Source organism: Magnolia sinica, chromosome 5, assembly GCF_029962835.1.
Source record: "Magnolia sinica isolate HGM2019 chromosome 5, MsV1, whole genome shotgun sequence".
Lineage (NCBI taxonomy): Eukaryota > Viridiplantae > Streptophyta > Magnoliopsida > Magnoliales > Magnoliaceae > Magnolia > Magnolia sinica.
This window is the reverse complement of record NC_080577.1, coordinates 112209092-112224919: the sequence shown is the minus strand read 5'-3', so window position 1 is coordinate 112224919 and position 15828 is coordinate 112209092. Positions and strand designations below refer to the sequence as shown.

General features: G+C 42.4%; 1 protein-coding gene across 1 annotated transcript; it reads right to left on the bottom strand.

Moving 5' to 3' along the window:
* Positions 1 to 2922: 2922 nt before the first annotated feature.
* Positions 2923 to 8950, bottom strand: LOC131246744 (peroxidase 55-like). Its single transcript, XM_058247123.1, has 3 exons — positions 8691 to 8950; positions 5262 to 5453; positions 2923 to 3681 (listed from the first exon to the last, which is right to left on the bottom strand). The coding sequence occupies exons 1-3, from the start codon at positions 8892 to 8894 to the stop codon at positions 3118 to 3120; spliced, it is 960 nt and encodes a 319-aa protein (XP_058103106.1). The 5' UTR covers positions 8895 to 8950; the 3' UTR covers positions 2923 to 3117.
* Between the last annotated feature and the right edge of the window lie 6878 nt (positions 8951 to 15828).

Genomic DNA, 15828 nt, shown 5'->3' with positions numbered 1-15828 from the left:
CCAAGCAACAGAATTCCAAGCATTTTCTTCCATTTATTGATTTTATATGAATTCTGTTGCACCTGCAGTATTTGATGTTTGATGCTACGAATCTCAGGAAGGAAAACAGGAATAGCGGCTTCGTCCAACAAATTTTGTGTCAATAGTCAGCGTTCAATCCCCACTGTGGTCCACTTGAGTCTTAGATCCCCTTCATTTTTGGGCTTATACCATAAAATTATATGGAAAAATGGATAGACGGTGTGGATGAAACCCATCATGGTGGAGACATGTTGCCAATGTACAGTTTGCGTTTCAAAAGGCAAAATGTGGTAAACTTGCGTACTTAAGATGGATGATGACACATGCGGCACGTGCCATGTGCGGTAACATGGACAAGGTCGAACCAGACAGCACCTTGGACCGGGTCCTACCTGTCTATTAATTAATCAGGGCATAGATCCGGTACATGTCGGGCTCATGATCCGGTGATCTAAATGTAGGCTTAAAAATACAAGATTTACCATTCTTCCATTCATTAGTTGTAAAAAAAAAAAAAAAAATTGATAAAAGAAAAAAGACATCCCATATAAAAATCTCCATCTCATGTAAACACTGCACCGATCTAATAATTCCAGACCATTTCATCAGTGGTCTTAATAATGGGTGGTTGAGATTATTTAAATAAAAATAGGTCCAATCTACAAATTGATCCATCTATTTATTAGGACTCATTATGGATTCTTTATGATTCTAAAGAATTACTTTTGTTAGGGCATTGTAAACATCCCATACACGGCTTTGAAAATGGACGGCTGTAGAAAAAAAGGCCAAATTAAAGACGGATTGGATAATCCGATCAGTAAGACTTTTGTATGGTAGCCTACGAAATATTTTCTCCATTTAATGGACCGTTCAGATCGATGGAATGGACAACCCGCGTGAACCAGTACAAATAGGAGCACTATAACTTACAATGCTCCCACATTTCTCTTCAAATATTTATTATATTATGAAAAATAAAAAATAAAAAATTGCTTGATTATTAAATATCTAGTCGAGCCAGTATGGACTCAGGCTCGGCGAGTCTTCCAATTGACTCGGCTGAGTTGGACATCGAACTGAGTCGAGTTTTAGAAATCCGCATCCATGGCCGAGTCGATAATCCTAGTCGGATTTTGCTAATATTCTAGGGTCTTGACTAAGTTTGTCGGGTCGAGTTGACTGAGTCGTGACCGAGTCATGACCCTATTGAATTTTTGCTGCCTATCATAGGTCCGATTGAGTGAGGTTTCTGTTTTTATCGAGTTTTCAATCATCGCTACTATAGATTGCCTGCGTTTCCGGGTCTGCATCCACATCAAGTATATCTGATCAAAGTCGTGATCTTATCTAGATGGACGGTCGAGATCGAGCATCGAATGGTCCAGGTATCCTATGATGCGAATTGCACCATATCATTCCCGTACATTTATCTTGAACCGTTGATAAGGAATAGAGTGAGAAACAAAAAGAACAGTTGCTTCATCTGCACATCTTATTCATATGGAGACAAGATCATCTACAACCGATCGTGATAGGTTGGTTCAAACTACAACCGATCCACGTGCACATGTATCAACTCCCAAGCGTGCGTGTCCAATCCATTCAAAACGTGGGTCCCACCATGAAAATCACCAGGTGCAAAAGCCGGTCTAGTCAAATAAGTGGGCGGAGTCTAATTTCACTCAATTTATTATTAAGTAGCTTATCCAAAGATTATTGTAATATTTAGTTGAATTAAATAAGCTATTTAAAAATTAAGAAAATTTAAGATAGAAGACTTATAGAGAGTTGCCCATCCCGTTTCATCGCAGACACGCACATGAACTCAGCTTGCCATGCACTCATGTGTGTTCATTGACATAAATTAAAGTTATAGTGTAGCCCCCACGTAATCATTAAATGGTGCTTAACTTGTAACAACCCCACTGACACTGTACGATATTGTCCGTTTTGGGCACGCACGCGTGCCTACACGGTTTTGTTATTGGGGTTTCCTCCAAAAGCCCTTATATAGGGAAGGTGGGAGCTCCACATATAGCCCAGGGTCAGAGCGCTCATCCATCTGATGTGGGACTAATCTTACCCAACACTCTACTAACTGGAGCGTTATTTTCGAAGTCTAACCGATTCCAAAAGGACCCGGATGACAACCCACGTTCGCACCACAGCCAGGTTGCAATGGGGTGTTAGACAACCTCTAATGCAAAAGGCTACAATTTAAATTCTAAGGGCCTGTTTGGGAGCGTGGATTTGGAACCCACGGGATTTGAAATCCTCCCATTGTGTTTGGTGCCATGGATCAACTTTAATAAAAAAGTAGCTATGCATGTTATATTTTTAGGGGTTTGAATTTAATTACTAAATCAATTTTAATAACTCTTATTAGTGAGATATGTAATTTTTGACACAATGGTTGTGATAAGCCCGTTGAAATATATGCTTTGCCAAAAATGATGAAATTCCAAGTCTCGGATGGGCCACAAGCATAAGATCATGTCTAAGTGACTAACCAATGATTTTTATTCTTTGATTTACATGGACAATGTTTCGACGGTGCTTGACAATGTTTGGACGGTGCCGGACATCATTAGTGGACCATGTGCCTTATAGAATGATAGCATTGCGACACACATGTTACACCTGGAACTATTGAAATGATTTTAGGTGTAATCCAAGCTCTCACCCTAGATTTGAAACCCTCGTTTACTTTATGCTGCCAAACAAGTGGGGGATTTGAAACCACATCTCCTCAAATCACTTCGAATCCATGGTGGCAAACGACACCAAATAATAATTAAAACCACAATTCAAAATCAATAATAATATTAAATTTGGAGGGAAATCAAAATATTAAAAATTCCACTTTCCTTTTAATTTTAATATAAATTTTAAAACAAATACAACATGAACTAGATATTTTGATGATCTTATTTGGGTGGCCCATCTTTGTCAAGCCCCAAATTGGGTGATCTTAGTTGGGTGTACATGCTAGACACACCGGCCCATGCAACGGGTTGTAGCTTAAGCTAATCTACAAGCGGTTGTTGGTGATCATAGCCCTTCTGTTCCAATCAAACAATCATTTCTTTTATCTTATGAATTAAAGGCAGAGCAATCTCTCCTAATCTCTCCTTGATTTCCCGTCTTAACGGCCGTCCGTCCAAGCTTTATCATCGCAGCCGTAAACGCCGTCCCGAAGTTCCCTGAGTTCGTCGCAAAGTCATTCACCGTCGGTTTCGAGGCGGGGTCTGTAAACAGCACCTCATCCGACGTTAACAGCCCCTTCCCAGCCACCAAATTCTGGTAGTAGACGTTATCGAATATGTTCGGAGTGGTGGGGTCTAGGTTGACCGCGACGGTGGGGTCCACATTGCGAGGGCAGGCGGTCATCAGCTGCTGGGCGTATGTTGGATTGAGGGAGGGATCTGGTGGGGAGGAGTAAAGGCGTTTGGCGAAGCGGTCGCAGTGGGAAAAGCCGATGGTGTGGGCCCCAGAGAGAGCGATCATGTCCGTCTGTGTGAGGTTATTCTTGCGGAAGATCCAGTTGAGAAGGTTGAGATCGAACGTCGGCTGAGGGAGGTTGCCAGCGACGAGGCCCGCCTGTGAGATGAGGCCATCACGGCGGCCAAGCTCCACGATCCATCCTGGGCCTCCAGACTGATTGATCATGTAGAAGTATATGTTAGAAAAATGTGTTGGATATTCCAAAAGATAAAAATAAAATAAGGTTTAATTATTTCATTCCGTAATCATGTAAAATATACGCTGTCCTTAGAGTGGTCTATCAATAGTTCAAAATGTTTTTTTATCATTAATCATTAATTTAAGCCATTTTTAGTTGTTGGATCGAAAGATGTGATTGTTGGATCATTATGACTCATCCATTTTTAAACCGAAGTGTTTTTTAAAGTTGCTAGTTATTTTAAAAAATAACTAACTGTTTCGTATTAATAATTTAACTGTTTTTAGTCGCCTATAAAACTTTGGCTCATTTCAGACCCATTGTACCTAACGCCACTACACTGGGCACTTTAACACGCAATGCAAGTACCTCAATTTCTAAAAGTTCCAAGTAAAACACACGTCAATACATACACCACAATTTTCTTCTTTTTCATCTTCTTCGATGTAGTACAAAAACACACACCTCACTTTCAATTTAAAATTTTCAGAAAGCATTTGGGCGAATTTTTGAATATTTGATTTTTTCAAAAAACCATAAATTTCAACTGTATATATCATATGGTGGGCCCCACTTTCCCGTGATCCATATCGTTCATCTGGAGCCCTCTTATCAGTTATCAATATTAACCGTCCAATTCTCTAGTGAATGGATAGTTCAGCCAATAGTCCAGAAATAGCGGATCACATGGCTCAGATTTTCTTACTGGGGAAATTTATGTGGCACTATATGTATGATGACGGTTCCCGTTAGATGAACGGTCTGGATCATGGAAAGGGGTGGCCCAATTCTCTTTTTGCTGGCTGATTTGTATGTAGCCCTATTAAAATGTAGGGTCCATCCCATAGTGCTGATCCAACCGCTACTTTGGGTCCATCCTGATGTGTGCATGATATCCGATCTGTCAATCAGGTGCATCGCCCCAAGTTAACCTGGGATCTCTAAAATAAGGCTGAATGGATATAGGTGGGCCACGTCTAATGGAAGAGTTAAAATCATGCTTAAAATCTCTAAATTCGCTTGGTGTGGCCGGCCTGAGTTTTGGGACGAACCTATTTTTGATGTCCCTTCATCCTGGTGGACCACATCTGATGAATGGATTGGATGGCATATACATAACACAGTGGTCCCCACAAGATTTTATTGGTTGGGTATCCTCTCCCAACCGTTCCATGTGGTGTGGCCCACCTGAGCTTCCAATCAGGCTGATTTTTGGCCTCATGATCTCACATCTAGGATCACACTACATGAAAGGGTGGATCTGGAGCACATATCTTGGTGGGCCTCACAGTTCGGCACTATGTGATAATTCTTCTCACTATAGTAGGATCACAGGGGATAAGATCCGATACGAAACAACCACAGCCAAACTTCACTATGGATGAATGTCATCACCATCCAGCCCCACTTGTTTGGACCTCTTGTGTCGAGTCATGACTCGCCCGAGTCGACTCTTCCGAGTCGGACGAGTCTCCAAACCATGCTGTTGATGATTAAAAGATTCACCCATAGCAAAACTTCGTTATGGGTGTTTATGAATAGATGGTTATAGTACCAGAAGCACGACATCTCTGGCCGCAATAGCCAAAATGTCGGCGCAAGAGACCATGCCCGGGCACTGAGCTTCAACGGCTTGTTTGGCCTTGATGACGGTGTCGAACCCATCTCCAGCGAGGGACTGATTATCCGGTGCGTCCTTTTCGGCATCTCCATTCGGCGATGAGATCAAGATCGATCCATCACAGCCCTACAAATCAAGAATAGTGGAGGTGTTTGAGTTAATGTAAAGGCTATAAATTAGAACGGCTCATGGAATATGAACCGTCGCGATGGTGTGGCCCACTGGGTCCAGAGGTGGATTTTGGTACCATAGTCCATGAGCCCACTGGATGCAATTCGTATAATTTAGGCTATTGATGGCTGTCAATTGCTCGGGCCTGAATTTGGGCCCCAAATGCGGATTGTGTGGTGTACCCAACACCACGAAGCTACGTGGTGTAAGGACTTTGTGGGACCCACCGTGATGTATGTGTTTTATCCACACCATCCATCCGTTCTGCCAGCTTATTTTAGGCATCAGCCCAAAAGAAGTAAACAAAGCTCAAGGGGATCACACCACAAGAAACAGTGGGATAATGATGGCCACCGTTGAAAACTTCATAGGGCCCACTGTCACGTCTACTTGCCATCCAACCTGTTCATAGGGCCACGAGCTAGATGAAGGAAAGCACAAATATCAGCTTGATCTAAAACTTCCTCGCCCCAAGAATTCAGGACGCAGTTTGGCTAGTGGTGGGTGCTCTGTGGGCCCCACCATTATATATGTTCTATCCACACTGTCCATCCATTTTTACAAATCATTTTAATAGTTTATCTTATAAATGAGGAAGATCAAATTCTCAGGTGGACCACACCATAGGAAAACAGTAGTGATTGAATGTCTCCTATTAAAAACCTCCTGGGGTCCACTGTAATGTTGATTTGACATCCAACCTGTAAATTAGGTCATACGGATATCGATGAAGGTAAAAGCTTGATTCAAAACTTCCCCCCGGCAGTTTTTAATGGTGAGAGTTCAATTAACACGTGTGACCCATTTGAGATTTTTATCTACCTCAGTTTTGTGTTCATACCATAAAATTATCTGGAAAAAAAATGGATGGACGGCATGGATGATACACATATATCATGTTGGGGCCCACAGAGCACTGACTAGTGGCAGGGTGAGTAGCCAATCCGTTTCCAAGTTTTCAATGGTAGCGTACAATTCCACATTTTTCTGTGGTGTGGTCCACTTGAGCTCTGGAAAGCTTCAATTTTGAGCTGGAAAAACGTAGAGACAACGAGATAAAACACATAAATCACGAGCGGGCCCCACAGAGTCCGGTCACCAAGGATATCGGTGGTGTTGGGGTCACCACCCAATCCGCTTCCCCGCTAAATAGGGTGCTGTGGACAGTCTGGAACTGTGCAACGGATCATATTCGTCCAGAGATATTGACCATACATGCATTGGGCCCTACCTTTTACACCGATTTAAGTACAGTCCATGGACTTTCAGCCCATCGAATGTAGACAAGTTGAAATTTTTTCTATTGTGTTTTTAATCTTGAGATATGGACCCCACCCTCGTTTGGTAATCAACACCTCTAAGTAGGTGGTGGGGTCCATCTATCAATAGAGTGGTTTTGATAGTTCATACCTGTACCTGATTCGGACGCGGTTGGGTGCTACCCTCACCAGGACGGACGCGGATTGGTTTGGTTGCTGCCCGCACCAGGACATAGCTAGAGACGGTCTGTCCTGACAGGGGTTCTGTTGGGCCCACCTTGATGTCTATATTTTATCCACACCGTCCATTCATTTTTTACAGATTATTTTAGGGTAAGAACTTAGAAAGGAGGTAGATATAAGGAATAAGTGGACCACATCACATGAAGAAGTGGGATTGAACGGTAACGGTTGAAAACTTCTGGCGAGTTGAATTGAAGTTTTGGATCAAGCTAATATTTATGTTTTCCCTTCATTCATATCCATGTGACCTTATGAACAAGTTGGATGGCAAATAAACATTACGGGGGGCCCTAGGAAGGTTTCAACGGTCGGCGTCATTGTCACCACTGCTTCGTGTGGTGTGGTCATCTTGAGCCTTGAATCTGCCTCCAATACAATTTCATGCTTTAAAAATGATCCGTCAAAGTGGATGGACGGTGTGGATAAAACACTTACATCACGGTGGGGCCCATAAATCTCCCAGGACCGTCCGTATCTAGCTGGGTCCCGGTGGTGGCGGCGGTACCCAATCCGCGTCCACCTGATAGACCACTGCCCATCCACAAGAAGAGGCATTGCCATATCAATCACGTGTGTGAAATCTGAGCTCTAGATCTGATCGGAAATAATGCTTAGATCATCTGCGTAAAAAATCAGGCTGTTTCACTCCTCTGCGGGACCACAACGTACAGAATAAAATGACAGTTAAAAGTAATCTTTTATAGCCATCCATTGATCTTCTATACTTTGGCCCACCAGAAGTTTGAAAGGCCCTGATTTTTAGGCCAGAAAGTCGATGGAAAGATACAATCAAGCACTGGTGTTCTGCATTGGCACGTGCGCATGCATGTGCATGGGCACGTGTGTCGAGTTAGCAGACCTTCCAACCACAGACACACGACTCGTAATTATAATCAAGCGTTCACATTTTACGAAAGAAAAAGAAAGTTAAAAAAATAAAAGTCAAAGCAGCTATTTGATGCTCTGCCAGAGTAAGATGCTCCATGGACGCGTCTTGCGTACTGAGTAAACTATGTGGGGTCTACCATAATTTATGTATTTTATCCACTCCGTCCATCCATTTTATCAGACAATTTTATATCTAGAACCCAAAATTTAAATATTACAAATATCAAATGGACCACACCACAAGAAACAGTGTGAATTGAACGTCCACCATTGAAAAAATCATAAGGGCCACAAAAGTTTTGGATCTAGCTGATATTCATGTTTTCCCTAAATCCATCTTTGTGTGATCTTACGAATAGGTTGGATGAGAAAAAAAACATCACTGTGGGCCCTAAGAATGTTTCAACGGTCGAAATCGTAATTCCCACTGTTTCATGTAGTGTGGTCTACTTGAGCATGGGATATGCTTCAATTTTAAGAGTGTGATCTACTGGAGTTTTGAACAACCTTCAATTTCATGCTTAACATCTAAAATGAGCTGGACAAACGGATGAACGGTGTGGATAAACCAAATACACTCACAGTGGGGTGGGCCCAACAGAGATTGAATTACTTGAATGCCACGTATGCAAATTTTTTTTTTGCAAGAGTATCAGCATCAGCTTCCCCTTTGAGACAGAGAGAGAGTAGATTGTGTGCTCATGGTGGGAAGGAATCTCAGAATACATTTCAAAAAAATCGCATTTTAAAATGTATGCTGGATTCGTTCCCATCATATCTATATAGATGGCGAGAGATATACCTCAACAAAGCAATCGTGGAAGAAGAGGCGGAGAGTTGCGGGGACGGTTACGAACGTTTGGCTGAGTTTGGTTAGGACCGTCTGCCGTACGATTGCTTCAACGGCGGGGCAGCTAAATGCATAGAAATTTTGAACTAGCTGGGCCTCTCCACTGACCAAGATCATCATCACCGTCAAATAAAATGACCATCTTAATCTCTCCATCTCTTCTCTGTAAATGCTTCTTTTGTAAGCTTGTTCAAGGTACAAGCTTACAAAAGAACCAGTTATATATATATATATACATATAGAGAGAGAGAGTAGTAGGATTTTGTTTTGTTACAGAGAATTAATTAATAACATATAGACAAGGTATCATAACTTGCCGTGCTTGGTTATCTTTCTTGACAACGTGTCACTTTTTAGAAAATAAGACCATTGAAATAGTAGATCTGATCATGAAAATCAATTGGGACAAAAATCAGAATGTTTGTGTGATTAATTGGGGAACACCGTTGGAATCAATGGACTACCGAAGGTTAACTCGATATAAAGATGTGGACCACTAGTGAGCAGGACAGCCTGATTTTTGATATGGGCGTTTTTCGTGGTGGGGCTTACTATTTTCATGGTACTGATTTAATAGAAGAATGTTTGAGGGAAGGATTGTACGATGCCACGAGTTGTGGTAACGTTGCCCATTTGTGTATGGTTTTCTTTTTTAAAAAATGCAATGGCTGTACTCTATCTTTTCTCACACGTGCCAACGTGGTACGTGTATGAGATCTGTTGCAGTTCACTACGTGGGACAGAGAAGATATGTTCCACGTACAAAATTCAGGTTGATCTGATCATCAGGTGGGCCACACGCGTCTACTCGTGAGAGTATGATTTGTCTCTCCACGTGTATTTGATTATGTGGGCTCCAGCGCTATGTTCTGTGGCCAGTACTTAGGCGTGAGGGGATCAAGGAAACGGACGGTTAAATGGACATGAATAATGGCTACTCGCGAGGGTATGATCTCTCCCCCACAAGCGCCAACGTTGGATGTATGTAAGAGATCTGTGCATTTCACTTGGTGGGCCTCAGTTCCACATACAGCTGAAGGGAATCGTCAATCGTACACGTTCCACTTGTATGTGTAGCGATCCTGATGAACAGACGGGTCTGATTTTCAGTACACATCACATAAAACCTGAGGCCCACCTGATGAACGGCCTGGATCTTGCACAGAACTGCCACGTTGGTGGGGGAGGACGGACTTGTGTACATTTGGTGGACGGTTAATATTTAAAATATCCGATGGTCGAATTTCAACAAAAAAGTGTCCACGGATAAGAGGTTAGGATTGGTTGTTAACCCAATCTCAATTTTGGGTTGTTACTTAGAGACAGTGGTTTCCGCTTTAGTTTATCCATGCCACGTGTATACCATTTCTAAGTGCCTGCGCATCAAGCTCTGCAGCAATCCTTGTCTTGTTCATGTGTTGGACCAATGGGGTATCGACACGTCTTCATATCTCATGCATGTGATTTCCTTGTGCTTGCTATTTAGAGTTTCGCTAACACCACTTGCACCCCTCCTACACGCACCTCTACACACAGCACACGTGCCAAATACGCAAGTGTGTGGAACATCTGACCGGTTCATTAGGTGGCCCTCGACGGGAAGATGAAAATACAACCCGGAAGGCCCGCATATGAACCGCTTGCATGTTTCTGTATACCGGGCGATCCTTTTATACATGGGTGGCCAACGTTATTAGTGATGGACCGGCCTCATTCTCGCATATCGCTATCTTTGCTGTTGGAGCTAACCTTATGGACGGTTCGGATGTGCCACACATGTGATCCGCTGGCACGTATGATGCAAGTAAAGGTGCCTATAGAGAGGGTGCGTGTGAGGTATCGAACGGCTGTGATTTTATATATGGTCTGACGTAAGGTCTAAAGCGTGATTGTGGTTAACGTATTGAGATGAGCACTGCCTCAATTTGAAATTGGTTCAGAACAATGGGTTATTGAGGTGTATCAGGCAGCCCATGTTCACTCTTCCATATTTGCCAACGTGGCAGATGACATGAGATCCAAGCCGTCCATCAGGTGGATTCCGTTGTCTAGATATACTTAGCTAGGAACTTCTCTGGCCCACTCATTAGATGGATGAGATTATTAGAAGCAATTGGACGGCTCATAAAAACTAGGCCAATTGTTTGTACCCGATAAATGGACTGACCATCTTTTTTTTGTTACGAAAATGTGAGGTGTGGACCCACCTGATGGATGGATTGGATATCATGCTTGTATTCCATACTCGCACATGTGATGGTGTGTAGAAGGCTGCTTGTACACGCGTGTGGGTTTAGCAAATCTCCTAACTATTAGTTTTAAATGGGGTTGTTAGAATCCGAACGAGCCTTTCGGTGCATTTCCTGCCTGTATGCATGAAAGAAAGTGACACCCCATCAAACACCAGATGCATCTGAACCGGTCCTCATCCATGTATCTGAACACATGGGCATCCCTATCGATCGATCCGTACCGTCCATTAGGTAAGCACGCATTTCATGGACTACCATTCAAAAATAATGCCAAACAGACGGTTAGATCCATCCACAAATTGGTATCCTGTTTTATAACCATCCGTTTTTCTAAGCCATGGGGTGGTAAGTATTCCTAATAAAAGTAATTCTTTAGAACCATAAGCAATGCATGATGGGAACCTTAGTTTTTATAGGACTTGTACAGCCATCCATCTTATATAGGATATTGATCGGATGGTTAGAATTTACTGATCGGGGTGATTTTCCAGTTGTAGCCGGATAATGTTGATCTGGACCTCATAAACAATCTAGATTTACATCAATTGGACTGACCAACGGTCTTGATACAACTAGGAGCATCATATCTTATAGTCCTCCGAGAGCACCGAATCATTTCTCCTTAGTTTTATAGTGCGAGATTTGCCATATGCTAGCGAGATCTAAGCTGTCCATCATCTTAGTCCAACTGTTTAGATATAGTGTCCAGAGAATTAAGTCCACCCACTGATTAGGTGAGCGATAATTTATGATTCATAAACGGACGGATAAAAAGAACTTGGCCATTTTTAAGCCGTACATTGTTTATAACGAAAATGAATCATCTGATGTAATTTCACACACAGAATGTTTGGTGCAACTGAATTTAACGGCCCTCTAATCCAAGATTAGATGCTTCTAGGTCACTAATACCAACCGTCTGTCTAAACTATATATATATATATATATCCTCTGGAGAGTAGATAGAGGTTCAAATTGGCATGTGCAAAAGGCATCTGATCCGTGTGTCATGTGGGCCCCACAGTGTAGATTGAGTAGGTCAACTGTCAACAAGCTAAGAGCTATTCTTTATGGGGCTTGATTTATTGGGCATGTGATATGAATGGTTGGTAGTACTTCTTATGATCTGGACCGTTCATTGGGTGGAATTCACCTTGGATTGGCCACAGAAGAAAAATCTCATTAATCAGATGGCAACCTTTAACCTTTGGATGGGTTAACGTATATACGGTTAAAAGAACGTTGGCAACAGCTCTGCATCGAGCAGTGCAAGGTCCACCAATCCGACGGCTCCCTAGTTATCCGACTTACCCGCTGTGGGCCTCACCTGAAGAAAGGTCTGATCATGGAAAGGTGGGCCACGTTTCAAAATCTGACGTACATATATGTACAAGTTATCCCTTATCCACCACAATATTCTCAGTTCTGAATTTTATTGGATGTGGCAATTCGTTAGTATTTTTGAGCCACCACATTAGGAAATGATATTAGGCGACCTAACGACTTAAAGACCACACAACATGTAGGAAAAAAATGCATAGCTCGTGGGACACCTAAAATCATGAACACTGGGACATCCACTTTACATATGGGCCCACTTCCCCATCTTATATAATTCACATCGAGGGCCCATTTTGCATCATCGATGGCCCATGAGAGATAAATAGCAATTGGACAATCCTAACAGTTCAATAGAGTTCCACTCGTACGATGAGGACCGTGGATCTTTTTAGGCTGTATTGGACGTATCAGATCGTGCAACTGCTGGGATACTTGCATCGTGGTCCATCTAAGGTGCACCCAAGTAGTTAAGGGCTGTGGATACAGCTGGTGGACCCTATAAATTTTTTGAGGTCCCGCGGACTACAATTTGGGCTACACCCGTTGAATGAAATTGTACACGTGCAACGTGTACAAGTGGCCAATCGAAGTAAACGTATTCGTTGTGGTAGGTTTTGGAGTACTCGTGTAAGCTACATTGACATGAGGAAGGAATATTCTACTGTGAGAGTTCATACTAATTTTAAGTTGTGGTGTCTCACTCTCCATTCCACCGTACACGTGGCGTGATTCCAGTAATCTGGACCGTTTAAATCGTAGGCCTCATTGTAAATCGAACACAATCCAAAGCAGACCCCATCGAACGATCTTAACCATCTGATTTCGCTCATTGAATTTGGACTGCTGACCCTTTTTTCGTTCATCCATTTGATAGTCGCCAACTAGATGGATAGGATCATTTTCACCAATGTGATTTTCGGCTATACTCCCTCAAAGGTAGGCCCTATGCTTTTACGTGCATGCATGATGTCACCACGACTTAAGAACTAATGACGAACTATCATTGTATCCCACATTTAATTACATGTCTTGCTGATGCATACCTATTTTTTACCGACTCCCCCCATATGCGTGGGGACATGGTTTGGTGATCCAAACCGTTGATCTGACGAATCCCACCTGGATAGGATTATCCAAAAACCTCCCAGATTTGAACGGCTCAACGCTTCCTAATATTTGGCTGTTTTTATTCCGCTAAATGTTGATCATCAACGTTATTCTCTTAATCATAATTCGTAGGCCACAATAACCAATGGTTGGGGTCTTCCAATTCAGAAGAATTCTGGGCTAATACCCTTCTGGGGGAGAGGCCACCAAATCAATGGTTTGGATCATCGGAACATGGGCCCCACATGTAAGGAGCCCTATCCATCAACAAACCACATTTTTGCATAAGAGCAGCGTCCTATCATTTCCTGTCCCCCACCGCCAAAAATTAACAAAACAAAGGGACGATCATGTGTATAGATGTCAGTGGGGCCCACATTTCATCACCTTTGATATCGATCTGACGGCGATGGTAGCCTCCATTGAAAAATATCGATGGGTGACGTTTACCACTGATCGGTCCTTTAGCTTGGACCAACCAAATCCAACCATGAAGTAGGTTCTTGCATCCTACCGCGTGTTAATCTTGCAAATGTGTGAGAGTTCCAGGCCGTCCATCACGTGGGCTCCGCAGCAATGGATGGTTCATTTGAACCATTCCTTTCTTTCATACATCATATTCTGGCAACAGAACAATCATGTTGAGTCCACCTAATGAACAGCCCAGATCTCTCACGCACATTTCAATGCAACATGTGAAATGTGAATGGAAGGGCGCGGATTGGGTACGACCCCCACCAGTACCTAGCTAGAGACGGACTGTCCTAGCAGGGGCTCTGTGGGGCCCACCTTGATGTATGTATTTTATCCATCCATTTTTGACGGATCATTTCAGCGCATCAACCCAAAAAGGAGGCAGATCTAAGGCTCAAGTGGACCACACCACAGGAAACAGTGGGGTTCCACCTGCCGTTGAAAATCTCACGGGGACAACACACAAGTTATGGATGAAGCTGGATCCTTACTCTTACTTGGGTAGTAGACTCTCAGGAGTTTCAACACCCGGTCAAGGGTTCGAGTATCCATGGGTTGTGAAATTCCACTAGCGTGAGCGTGTAGGGTGTGTGCGCGTGTAAAAAAAAAAAGAGTTATGGATGAAGCTGATATTTATGTTTTCACTTCATCCAGGTCTGCCTGACCTTATGGCAAATAAACATCACGGTGGGCACTAGGAAGGTTTCAACGGTAGGTGTCATTTGTCACCACAGCTTCCTGTGGTGTGGTCCACTTAAGCGTTCGATCTGCCTCCTTTTTCGGCTCATGCCCTAAAATGATGTCAGTGGTGATCATCACATTTCTCATTTTATTGTGTTGGGTCAATGGATCTGAATTCCACTATATCCCAAGGTGGGCCACGGCATCTCATCACCCTTAGATCATGACAGATTGGGTAGGCTGGAGAGACTAGGTCGTGATGACATATCCTATTCAGGTCAACCGTTAAATAAATGATGGTTGTCATTCTCGACTTGATAGTGATGACCCATCTTACAAAGCACAAAGAACCGATGGCTAGTATTCCAAACCACATGTAAAACACGAGTACGAGATCCAGAACATTCTTCTGGTGGGCCCCACCATAGTTGCCCCATGGCCCAAAATTCATGTTGATAGGCGAACTCCAATCAGAGGGATCTACACAAACAATGGAGTCATTCAATAGTCGGGCAGAGCATGGGGGTTGATACTCTGGCACTTTGAAATTGTACATTTAGCATATATTAACTCAATCAAGCCGTTCAACTTGTGACCATTTAAAGGATCATACAGAAATTGTCTCGGATTGGGCTTGGACCATTAGTATTTTAATCAGAAAATGGCAAATGGAGATCTTCCCTAACAATAATTCAAAAACCCGAAAACTCAACTCAAATCATGTCTAACAAGTAACGACTGATATTTAATTATTAAATTAATAAATAATAATAATAATTAAGTAATAATAGTGATTTTTTATAACTGGTAAATCTAAATATTGAAATACTAGTTCATAGAGAGGAAATGCTTGGACTGTTGTTAGAATTAATTGAATCCCTTTGACAGGGTTTGAGGTTCTAATCTCTGCACTCCCACCTTTATTGAAAGCAATCACCTATACTGACTGACTCAGCTCAAGTTGTGCCGAGTTTATCTTTCAAAACTCTGAAAGAATGAATGAAAAAATAAGAAGAAGAAAATGATGAGAAATTTGAAAAAAAGGGTAAATACTCTCTTACATCTCTCCCTTATTTTATTAGAAATTGTCTTATCATAAATAAATAATAGAAATACCCTACTAACTTAAACAAATGGACTCAAAATACCCTTACAGCTCAACATCAATGAGTTGACTCAATGAGTCTAGCCAAGTCTCAATGAAGTCAAGGTCGCAAGCGCGTTTCATAGTGACT

What these genes read in the sequence shown, in the direction of transcription:
- LOC131246744 (XM_058247123.1), bottom strand. Translation starts at nt 8,894, where the DNA reads ATGGAGAGATTAAGATGGTCATTTTATTTGACGGTGATGATGATCTTG. An exon ending in TCCACGATTGCTTTGTTGAG is followed by an intron (nt 5,454 to 8,690) that starts GTATATCTCTCG and finishes CTTGATTTGTAG; the next exon opens with GGCTGTGATGGATCGATCTT. An exon ending in CCAGAGATGTCGTGCTTCTG is followed by an intron (nt 3,682 to 5,261) that starts GTACTATAACCA and finishes ATGATCAATCAG; the next exon opens with TCTGGAGGCCCAGGATGGAT.